Source organism: Neophocaena asiaeorientalis, unplaced genomic scaffold, assembly GCF_003031525.2.
Source record: "Neophocaena asiaeorientalis asiaeorientalis breed wild unplaced genomic scaffold, Neophocaena_asiaeorientalis_V1.1 scaffold182, whole genome shotgun sequence".
Lineage (NCBI taxonomy): Eukaryota > Metazoa > Chordata > Mammalia > Artiodactyla > Phocoenidae > Neophocaena > Neophocaena asiaeorientalis.
This window is the reverse complement of record NW_020174648.1, coordinates 4,806,821-4,819,713: the sequence shown is the minus strand read 5'-3', so window position 1 is coordinate 4,819,713 and position 12,893 is coordinate 4,806,821. Positions and strand designations below refer to the sequence as shown.

At 33.1% G+C, this 12,893-nt stretch overlaps 1 protein-coding gene across 1 annotated transcript in view; it reads right to left on the bottom strand.

Annotated features, from left to right (window-relative positions):
* Positions 1–12,893, bottom strand: part of COP1 (COP1 E3 ubiquitin ligase) — a 269,589-nt gene that overhangs the window by 59,541 nt on the left and 197,155 nt on the right. The window contains 3 exon segments of the mRNA XM_024758830.1: positions 525–685; positions 1,745–1,869; positions 4,589–4,706. Coding sequence (XP_024614598.1) covers positions 525–685; positions 1,745–1,869; positions 4,589–4,706 — 404 coding nt within the window.

Below are 12,893 nucleotides of genomic sequence, written 5' to 3'. Positions count from 1 at the left end.
CTGAATGTGTTTAAATATTCTTGTATAAATGTATTTTGTAGAGAGAAATTCTACCCTGAAATAGTATTTAATTAGGTATACATACAGGCCACTCTCCTTTCCCTACATCAAATTTTTTCCTTCTAATACAATACCAGGTTCAGCTGAATGTTTACTAAGCCTATATTGCATGTGACTAATAAGGAAAATGAGACACAGTGTGTTTTCTGGAGAAATTTCCAGTCCTATAGGAGAAGAGATAGAGATAATGTGATAATGCTGTAACAGAGGTATGCACATGATGCTATGGGCACACAGGGGAGACATCATGTCAGCATGAAGTGACATTCCAATTACTGTTCCATTTGTGACATTTCAATTACTACTTTCTAAAATGCCTGTTTCCTTTGGTGATGCAATACTAAGCAAAAAAGAAAATGTATATATCAATTTATATTTTAAACTTAAAAAAACTTACCTGTGTATACATAAACATAATGCATTATATGAGACACCAAGGTGAAAAAACTGATATAAAAACTCACCCCATCTGGCAGTGCCCTCCAGCACACAGCGCTAACGAACTCATTTGTATCATCTTCTTTTCGGTCTTTGTCCAGAACACTTTTGACCGTATCAAACTTAAAAGTTAGCAAAGTCTTAGAAAGTCCTTTATAGTACAGGTAAAGAGAGTTGTTCTCACTTCCTGAAAAATATTTTAAAATAATTTTTTTAGAGTGGGAGAACTTAGAATTAGGATATCACATTCATAAGGTAACTATCACTCAATGTTTAAGTTCAAAGACTAATAATCTTTTATGGTAAAATATGAAAGACCAGAGCACAGGATTTCTTGGGAATCATATGAGAAAAGGATTCACAGAAAAAAACGTATACTTTCCTAACCTAAAGAAATAACCCACTGTCAAATGATATAACAATACTGATACAAAAATCATTTTAGCAGAGGTCTAGAGAAGAACCAGAAGTGTGTTATTATAGCATGATCTTGAATTACATTTATAAAGATTTTTATCTAGAGGGGAAGAAGAAAGTTATAGCACTTAAAAAGGCAGATTTTAATAATCTACAAAACTTATTTCCCATTCCCCAATAAAAGTTCAGCAGTCTAGAAACCTATATTTTTGAGCAGTCTATCAAAGTAAGAGATTTGCTTTGACAGGGTTTAGGTTCATATACATGTAGAGACAGTCAACTTTACTGAATAAAAGGCCAAGTCACTTGAAAGTACTGACGAAAGTTCATATATTCAGGCATCAGATGTATTAAAGCATTTGAACAGTACCAAATTTGACTTTTCTACTGCTAATTTAAATTTGTATAAATTGTCAACAATGAAAGTCCTAGAAAAACAGATCAAGACTACCCAAACAGACTGTTTATTGAAGGGAACATTATATAGGGGAAAATGAACATCAAGCTTTAGAAGACAAATGTCTCCAAAATTAAGATATCAGCAGAAACTAATATTTTCTGTCTTCTACATAACATCTATAGAAATTATATTTTACCGGAGAACAACTACAAAACGTATTTAACAATCTTATGCTATTTCATGTGGTCAGGGCTTGTGCTCAGTGAAGGAGAGAAGGACTAATGCTTTTTCTAATCTGAGGAAAATTCAACATGCTGTCTTCTGAATGTATAGATCATTTCCTGAATTGGTATGTAGTCTATTCCATTGAATGCAATTTCCGTGACAGATATCTATTTAAAAGTTCCAGGAAATGACAGTTTCACTTACCACAAGCTATATAATCTCCATTGGAAGCGAGGCCTACAAAGTTTTTTTCATTGATATGACCCTTGAAGGAACGTAGACAGTATGGCTTCCCTACATTCCACAGCTTTAGCTGGCTGTCTGTTGAACTGAGATAAACACAAAAAGTTAGAACAACTTTAAGATCTCATTACATGAAACCCATCACTACTAATTAGAGGCAATCCGGTTTGGTGGTTGAGAATGCAGACTCTGGAGCTAGACTGAGTCAGAATGGTCAATATGCCATTAGTTTGCTTTTGACCTTAGGAAAGTTATACAACCTCTTTGGCCTCAATTTTTTCATCAGTTAAATGTGAAATATAATGATTCCTATCTTATAGAATTAGATGAATTCTATAAGATACTGCAAAAATTAAATTAATTCATTCTAAATGCTTTCAATAGTACCTGGGCATGTAGGAAGTAACAAACATTAGCCATCATACCATCACCATCAAACAACAACAGAGCTCTATTGGCAGCTGTGCTTAATTTCAGTTGTTCCAGTTGATTTGATTTACTTTTCAACTGTTGAATTATATTAGTATACTGAATATAAACTATTGATATTTTCACAGCTTAGTTGTACCTACAGGGGTGGAATACTATGAATGGTTGAATGGTCTATATAGTTTATCTTAATAAAATAATATGCAAATGCAGCTATTAATCAAAAAATAATTGAATATAAAAATCACTGCTAATCCTATCACACAAAGACAGTCTTAGGATTTGAATAAAATATCAAGTTTTTGTTTTCTTCTGACTTTTTGTTACAAAAATTGGATCATAACAACACATTATTTTGTAAAGTGCTTCTTGCTTGTTCAACAATTTGTTTTACATTGTTTATGTAAAATAAATATGTTTCTATATCTTTATTAATGACTACACAATAAATCATCTTTTCTTTTGCTCTAACATTCACAGAATAGGGCACCATGCTAAATGTTTTACATAGATTATTTTATTCAGAGATTCACAACATAAGTAGTATTATTAGCTCCATTTCAGAGGTGAGGAAACAGATTTAGAAGGTTAAGGTTATTTTCAAGGTACCACAGCTAGTAACTAGTAGAGCCAAGATTGAAATTGTCTTATCTCAGAGGCTACACTCCAAACACTTCTCTATTGCTTCTCAGCATTTTTCAACATAACATCTATTCTTAGACATTTATGGGGCTTTTTTGTTTTTTGTTTTGGCCATGCCACGTGGCTTGTGGGATCTTAGTTCCCCAACCTGGGATTGAACCCAGGCCCCAGCAGTAGAAGCGCAGAATGCTAACCACTGGACTGCCAGGGAATTTCTGACATTTATGCTGTTTTAAATTTGTTTTTTGCTCAACAATATTGCATTGAAAAACCCTTTATATGTATGTGTGTGTGTGTGTGTGTGTGTCACAGCCCAAGAATTCAGAGGCTGCAGCAATATGTATATAGTTTAATATTATTTTTTCATATTTCCAAACATACTTGTGGGTAAATGTCTTACATACTTCTAACACAAATATCTCCAAGAGGAAAATCATCATGATTTATAAAAACCAAGAAGGAAAAAAGACTGGTGAATATACAAACCACAAATCTGCATTAAAAAGGTCAACTAAGATTTCCAATTTATACAATTAAGTATACATATACTTCAACTAGTTGAAATCAAACTAATTGATTCAACACTTATAAGTCTGAAATTTAAGAAAAATACTTTTAACATATAATCATTCATATTTGAATCTGAATAAAATTTTAATTTACTGCCCATTATTACTCCTAAAGATGGGATACTTTTTGACTGGTTACCACTTAACTTAGATTTGTGAACTAATTTCCTCTATTAACTCCTCTTAGAAAGCTCAGCTCTCACTTTCTTTTTTTCCCTTTTTGTAACTCAATTCAAATTACCTTGTTAAATCAACTCAAATTACCAAGTTCTTATCTAGAGCAACCAGTATGGAGGCAGATGTGGTGGGAGATCCCAAATATAAGGCACTGGCATTAATAATCTCCTAAGAGATATTAGAAACTATGTGAAAGAAAGAAAACAATGTACAATTAGGCTTGAGAAGAAATAATATGTATGAAAAAAAGGAGACTGAGAATGGGTATTTACTAGAATAATACAAAATAAAGAGTACAATGATATGGATAACAGAAAGAAGGGACTGTCTCAGTAGAAAAGCTTACTTAACAGTATTTTAGCAACTGAGATTTATTTACCTGGTTGACATCTTGTTTCCTTCGACAAAACAAAAGACAACTAAAAGCTTATTTTATGATTCTCTAGTTCAGAAGGGCTTCTCAAAGGATATTTGTCAGGTGTAAGCAGTCACATTTAGAAAGTTCTCTTCAAAACATATTTAAAACTCACCACGAAATCATTGGGAGATCAAATAACATGGAATCATGAAAGTCAACCAAATATTGTTGAAAACCAAAAATGATACTACTATACTGCAATATAGATCAATATATAATAACGTATTAGTGGTCTTAAATAAATAAAACACTTCTCATTCTACTGCATCAACTATATTGCTTCTCTCTTTTTAAGGAGCAGGGGCTGAAATCCAATCTGAAGTTCAAATGTTTAAGGGGGTAACATTAAAAAATAGTATCATCTGGATTTTATTCACAAATAACATATAAAAGTGAGCAACACAGACTAGAATATATATGTATTTTAATTAGACAAGTTATAAAAATCTACTATTTAAGAAAAAGTGCATATACCACAGTGTTATTCTTCACAAAACCCACAGTGACATTACAAACTGGTAAATGATGGCATGTTAAATAAGCTCAACTTCTGAAAAGGGTAATACTCACGCAGAGACAATTTCCTCACCACTCACAAACTTTGCATAAGAGACTGCTTTTCGGTGTCCTTTGAATACCATGATTGGCTGTTTAGTGTTACGAAGATCATAGTAGTGAACACAGTGATCTAAAATAAAACAAAACAAAAAGAGAAAAATGTAGTAAATGAAGAAATGGAAGGCAAAGCTTATTTTAACTGGTTTGGGTGTTTTTCATCAAATGTTTAAGAAACAATATCCCACCTATAACAGTCAGAAAACTAAGAGCAATGACTCATTTTCAAAGATAAGAAGATACAGCAGGTTTTCTGTTTTGAATCTAGGAGACTATGGTTGTGTAAAACAGTGTATATACATATGCCAAAGTCAGTCTGAAAGGGAGTTCCACTGATATTTCTTGAGATCCTGGCTCTAGAAACAGTATTAAGGATTCAAAATAACTGGAAAATTTTTAACGTATCCTTACATTTTCATGGCTTTATAAAAGTAATGTAAACATTTTGGGTTTCTGGTTAAACAAAATGAAATATAATTTTATTCCCCACATTTGCTTTTTAAAATACACTTTCTTGAGACACATTTTACATATAATAAAAATCTACTCACTGTAAGTACATAATTCAATGATTTTTAGTAATGTTACCCAGTGCTGCAACCAACACCATAAATCAGTTTTAGAACATTTTCTTCATCCCAATAAGATCCCTCGTGCACATTTACCACCCACCACCTAGGCAACCACTGTATTTTACCTCTATACGTTTGCCTTTTCTGAACACTTTATATAAATGAAATCATACAATATGTGACTTTTATGTATGGATGGCTTCTTACACTTTACATGATGTTTTTGCAGTCCATCCATGTTTTAACATGTGTCAGCAGTTTATTATTTTCTATTGCTGAACAGTATCCATTGCATGGATATACCACATCTTGTCTGTCCCCTCACCAGTTTATGGATATTTGTTTCCATTTTTTGGTTATTGTGAATAATGCTGCTATAAACAATCGCATTCAAATCTTTGCATGGACGTTTATTTAGGTCTCAGGTAGATATCTGAAAAGTGTAATTACTGTGTCACGTGATAGTTCTGTGTTTAACTTTTTAAGAAACTGGTCACTGTACCATTTCACATTCCCACCAGCAATAATACATGATGGCTCCAATTCCTTTACTTGAGTTCTTAGAAAATTTTGGAAACACATCCGAAATGTGTTTTGCAAATATTTTCAACCTCTCTGTTGCTTATCTTTTTAGATAAGTACAGAAGTTTTGAACTTTGATAAGGTCCAATTTATCTTTTTTTCTTTCATAGAACACACTCTTGGTGTTGCAAATACAAAAACTGACTAATCCAAGGTCTTAAAGATTTTTCTATTTTTTTTCTAACTGCTTTATTGTTTTGGTTCTTACGTTTAAGTTTGTGATCAATTTTAAGTTAATTTCTGTGTGTATGGTGTGAAATAAAGGTCTTAGGTCATCTTTTTGCACGTGGATGGATATGAATCCAGTTGTCCCAGTATCATTTGAGAACAGACTTTTTCCCCAATGAACCGCTTTGGCACCTCTGCTGAAAATGAATGGACTATAAATAAGGATTTTCTTTTGGATTCTTAATTCTAATCAACTGATCCACAGATGTCTACTCTTCTGCCAGTACAACAATGCCTTAATAACTACAGCTTTGTAATTTTGAAATTGGGAAGAAAAAGTCCTCCAAATTTTTCTTTTTCCTCAAAATTGTTTTGCTCTTGTTTGCCCCAACTGGTATCACAGCCTTTGATAGTTGTGATACTACATCTGATTGTTTTCAACAATACCCTGGGTACAGGTCTTTTCCTATGGAGGCTCTGAATCAGGTCAAATGGAAACAACATCTTGCAAATGGAGCTTTTTCTTTTCTAGTGAGTTGTAAGTCAGGTCAAGTAGTGAAAGTGATCTGGAAATGGGGATTTTTGAGAAGCTCCAAAACCAGTTTTTACCCCAGTGGTGACAACAAGGCTGCTGGTTTTCAAAGCTTCCATAACTATAATGTTGGTTCATTTTTATAAATTTGCCAGTATTTTTGTTGCTTATATGGAAAAGTATTCCCACATTGCCGTTTATGTTTATTATTGTAATTGCATTAAGTGATCACCTCAAATGACAGCATTCAGCTTATCCTGTGGAAGTACAAATGTATAGCTGTAATACATGTTAGAGTAATACGTGTTAGAGTAAAAATGGAAGAAAAAAATCCTCCTTCATCCGCTGTGCTCATGTTAAATTTATCAGTAAAAGACAGTAAACTTCTCTCTTGCAGTAAATAATTCAAAATTGAAAAACATTTTAGTAAAATAAGTCTTTAATTTTTCAAGTTATCTGAAAATAATGATACTATAAAATAGCATACTACAGTATAATGATATACTACCTCATTCTCAGGCTAATAAAAAAACAAAAGGGGATGTAATATGTAAAAGATATAGGGGTATAAGTAAAGGTTAAATTATGTCATTGTGTATTGCAAAAAGATTTTTCAGTAGTTGGAATGAGAAAAGTAGTGTGGAGACTGAGTAAGAAATGCAGGTGTTTCTGTAGACATGGCAGCCTGAAAAGAAATTGTACTGCAGTACTCAGAACCAGCTTACCATGTGCGATTTATTTTCAGCAAAATATATACTAGCTATCACATTACTGTTATTATGTCATCATGTTGGGTTTCTTTTCTTTTTTTGGTTTTATATTTTCACTGTATTTAATTAGAATCTGACTTGACTTTATAGTTGCTTTAAGAGCTAGGAACACACAAAGGTGATCTTCAGTTGTACATTTGTGCATATACTTTAGCAATATTATGATATAAATAATTTAGGTAAGTAGGTTAAGTACTCAGTAATTTTCTTTCCTTTATAAAAGGGAAGTCCTTCTGAAGTGTCACTATAATTCTAATAGTCTTAATAATTTGAAGATATAGTATATGATCCCATCTCTATTTTTCTTTTCCCCCTTTTTTACTTTGAAAAATTTCAAATCTGCAGAAAAGTTGAAAGAATAATACAATGAATACCTTTGTACTTTTCAATCTAGACTCACCAACTGTAAGCATTTTACAAAATTTGCTTTATTCTCCCTTCTAAAAACAAAAAGCACACGTACTTTTTTTTCCCCCTTGAACCATCTGAAACTAAGTTTTAAATATCAGGATACTTTACCCATAAAAATGTCAGCACCCACCTTCTAAAAAGAAGGAAACTCTTCAACAATATCATATGTCATACTCAAGAAATTAATACTGACATGAGAATATAACTTAATATGTATTCTGTATTCAAATATACCAACTGTTTAAAATGTATCCTGAAAACTATTTAATTTTGCTGAAGGTTCACACACTATATTTAGTTTCTACGACTGTCATTTTATATATAACATTTTCATAATACTGTTATTTTTGAAGTATCTAGGCTACTTGTTTTGCAAAGTGTTCCACAAGTCTAAATTTGTCTGAATGCTTTCTCATTATTATGCTCTTATTACATAGCTTTGACAAGATTACTGTAAAACTGATGGTCCTTCCTACTGCATCACATCAGGAGGCATATAATGTTTGTTCCATTGGTGGTCCTAAATTTGATTGTTTAGTTAAATGCCCCATGGCTTTGTCAATGTAAACAGAATCTGTTTCTTTTTCTTTAACTTTTTAATCAAACTATGCTACTTGTAAAACCATGAAGAGGAATACCAAGAAAGAACAATTTCCAGTACAATGAATAATTTTCCTATAGGGATACTAAAAAAAAAAAACCAAAACAAAGCAAAACACCCAAACAAACACAGTTTCACCATTAATAAGGTAATCATTGCTGATATGCTAAAATAATAGGGTGGAAATAATTTGTCTGGAATAGACGTAGAAATATCTTATTGAACTTAATGTTTAATGAACAGTTCATTACCTTCTACTAAAGTAAGAATAAACCAAGTATAACTGATAAGTCAAAGTTTTTAAATACAGTTTATGACACAGCCACCTTAGACTGTGTTCCAAAAAGCAAGAAGACAATATGGCCAATCAGAGATCAAACTGAATTTTTAAAATCCTCGATACTATTTTCAGGTTTCCCAGATGCTTGAGAATTTATAAAAATTCTCAATGTTCCAGCTTTTGGATATCACCAAGATAGGGTTGGGATGAGAAAGCAAGTTGGAGAAATCCTTAGAAAGCATTCCTTAGGCAGGGCAAATAACTTTAGTATTTAAAAACACACAGGTCAGGCTTCCCTGGTGGCGCAGTGGTTGAGAGTCCGCCTGCCGATGCAGGGGACATGGGTTCGTGCCCTGGTCCGGGAAGATGCCACATCCCGCGGAGCGGCTGGGTCCGTGAGCCATGGCCGCTGAGCCTGCGCGTCCGGAGCCTGTGCTCCACAACGGGAGAGGCCACAGAAGTGAGAGGGCCGTGTACCGCACAAAAAAACACACAGGTTCACTGGTTACTGATATTTATCTCATATAGCTATCATTACTGTTCTTAAAAACAATGATTAAATCATTTTTACCTCCTTTAAGCCTTTGATGATATCCTAACATACCACCTCAGAGATCTGAAAGAAAGCTAATCTTTGGAAACAGAAAGATCAAGCAAGTATAAGTTAAATAATACAAATGCACACGGAATACTTTGGAAGCATTTGCTTTTAACACCAGCTCTGAATCTGGTTGTTAGATCTTTGTTTATCATTTGAGAAAGAATCAGAAACTGTCATTGCTTATTTTTTTTATCGTATATAAAACCCTAGAAAGACATATTAACTTTAGCCCACTATTATGTACGCTTTACTTTATGAGTCACCCCTCCTTACCAGTCTGCAAAAGATGCACAAGCAATTGTGATATTCTCCTAGTGTCACAGAAGTAGCAACTATCTATCTGTACATTAGAGATTAAGCCACAATCATCAAATCAGCAGCAGTTAAAAACAAACGAATAAGTTTTCCAGTTCTACACATAAGGTGCTTAGAAGTTAACACTCCATCCTAACAACAACTAAAAGGTAAACAGACTAAAAAATCAACAACTATTCTAGGATCCATAAGAGAGATGAGGGCCAAGGTCAACCGCTGACACAAAGATTGGAAAGACAAAAGCAGATACAGGGAGTCATAGCTTATCAGAGCAGAGACTCACAAGGAGAAATTGCCATGGGGAACCAGAATCTGGGTATAAAAATTTGAACTGTAACAGGTGAATTGCTGAAGGCTCAGTGTGGACAAGTCTAAGAGTTAAAAATTCCAGAAGGATCCAGTCATAGGAGTCCTCCATAATTCTGTCAGATTTATTTCTAGAAGCTTGATCAGGTTCTTAAAGGCAGCATGCAGAGGATTTTTAGAGCAGTGAAAATACTCTATATGATACTATGATGATGAATACATTTGTCCAAATCCACAGAACGTACAATACCACAAGTGAACTGGTGATTATGATGTGTCAATGTATATTCATCAATTGTAACAAATGTACCACTCTGGAGGGAGATATTGATAATTGGGGGTTATGCATGGGTAGGGCAGGAGATATAGGGGAACTCTCTGTTATCTCCCTCTCAATTTTGGTGTGAACCTAAAACTGTACTAAAAAAAAAAAAGTCTTTAAAAAGAAGTCTCAGTTATGTATCAATATATTTTCCCAAAATTAAAAACAAAAACTCAGTTAAGAAAAAGTAGCAGAAACATTTATAATATCCTCCCTGGCTTAACTTACTTAGAACCTCAGGATATAAAACCGATTAAAGTAAGAGCTGCTCTGGTTAGAGCCCAAGGAGGAACAGGAGCCCTTTTCTAAGCCCCTTCTCTCCCTACATTTGGCTTTCCTTCCCACCTGCCAACTCTTGAGAAATCTGAAGAGACAGAATTTGAAAATTAATAATTTTATTATTGATCACTATGAAAAAATGACTTCCTTTATTTTTTCCCAAATTTATCTCTATTTATGGTAGGGAGAGAGTATATTAATGAATTTTTAATGCTTAATTCCAAAGTTCATGGGCAAATAAATACTTTTACAAATCGCTACTATGACCACTCCCAAATCCAGTTCAAAATATCAATAACACCTATTTTTTTCAATATCTATTTGTGTATGTTCATGATTTGTTGGTTTTAATTATCTCTGATGGAAGAAAGTGTGTTTCCCCTAAAAGAGTTTCTCTTGTGCTGTCTCTAAAACTAGACCGGCAACAGGGAAAATATTGTTTAAATCTTCATACTCACTAATACGACCCAGTACAATGGTCTATACATAGACATTAGTGGCTAAACAATGATATCATTGTAAGCTTTATCACTTGGAAACGCAGAAAAATATGTATCACGTATAGAAAAGTCTTAATGTTTGTGTTTGTTATTTGAATTCATCTGAAAGTATACACAATGAATTACTTGTGGAATATATAGTTTTATTACCATACTGCTGTAGTAGGTTACAGATAAACATAAACCACACAATCTAAAATATTCACAGTGGCTTATAAAACATTAAATAAGCACAAAATGTGGGCAAAATTTCCTGGTTTCACAGTTTGCCTTCTTTAGAATCAGTCTCTACATAATAAAATGTGTGCTAATTACCAGGGAAATTTAAGGATCTGTTTTCCTCTTCTGCTTAGTAGGTGATATTTTTTAAACAATTAGATTTTTATAAAATTATTCAAACATCATAAATCTAAATTCAGAGGCAATGTCTTGCAAATCTAAATGGCTGTAGAAATATAAAATGGGCATGCCCACACTAGAAATAAAAGACTGAAATACATACTCAAAATGCAGTAGAAAATTATTTCCTCAACGTAGTAGAAAATTATTTCCTAGTTTGCTAAGTTTATGTCTAGCCAAACTAACCACCTGTAAAAATATGTGAATATTTACTTTGTGAGAATTAATTTGCTTCAGTCTTTACTGATCTGCTTTACTTCAATCTCTTTTCACAAAATGGTTGTCTAAATTAATGGTAGTAGGAAAGAACCAAAAGAAAAAAAAAAAAACTAAATAGTTTTTATACAGCATTTAGCTGAAAACTTTTAAAATTTTAATAAAATAACCCAATCAGGGGATTTGGTCTTTGAACTGGTAAATTTAATCTGTTTCAATTTACTGTGTTCAGATTAGTCAGATGTTTGGATTAACTCTCATCACCTTAGTTTTTACTTTTTATCCTGGCTTTTTCTATGGTTCTTCATTTCCTTGTTTCCTGCCTGCTATAGATTGCGTTCTTTTTAATACAGATTGAGTTTTCTCTCCTACTGTAGGTCTGGAAGTAGAGATTCTATTTCTATTCTTTAATGATTATGCTTAAAATTGTAGAATGAACGTATGACTTGAAGAACAAAGTTAATTAATATTGTTACACAGATTATACAAAAACCTTAGATTGTTTTCCATTTCATCAATACTCCTCCAAAACCTCGGTTACACTTTGTCCAAATTTTTACTTCCATCTTTTTAAAACATCCAAATTAGTCTCATTTTTCTATTATTGTTGTTGTTGTTTTATTCAGTCAATGCTAAGATTTACCCACATTTATGAATTTCTTTGCTCACAAGATTTCATTCCTTGTATTTTATTCAATTCTTGATTTAATTCTCTTCTTTTGTCTGTTTCTCTGTGGTGGGGGCAAGAAGAAGCAGCATCCTATGCCATGAAGTCAGTGGTTAGAATTCTCAGGGGTCCAGCTCCTCTCCACCACTCAGAGCCCAGGCTAAGACAAAGTTTCTGGAGATTTCCCCATGTAGATATGCAGATAGGCAATTACAACACCCTAGGTACACACTTCCCAGGTCCACATCACCTGTTCCCTCCCCACTAACTCTTCAATATCCAGGTCTCTGGATTACTGAGGCCAGCAACTTTCCATCACCACCAGGCAACATAACGTCAGCTCACATGTTTACTTCTCTGGTTTTTATATTCTGCCTTGTTTGTGACCCTTTGTGATTTCAATACTTTATAAGCTATGCATCTAAAATAATATTTTATATATTTTATCTAAAATAATGATTATGTAAAATAAATAAAATGTTTATTGGCAGAGGATTTTCGGTTTATCTAGTCTATCACATTGTTAGAACCAGAACTCCCTTTTGAGAATTTTATTACTTCAATTGGTATAACCATTTGTGGCAAGTTTCAAAATAAAAGACTGATTAACCCTTCACTACGTCAAGTAACTACTTTTCTGGTGTATTTCACAGCTGTCCCTCCATTTCCAGAGGTACTTTCATCCAACCCAGGGTATTATTATTAATATAAAGTATATTTTTATATTAAGTGTCTTTCT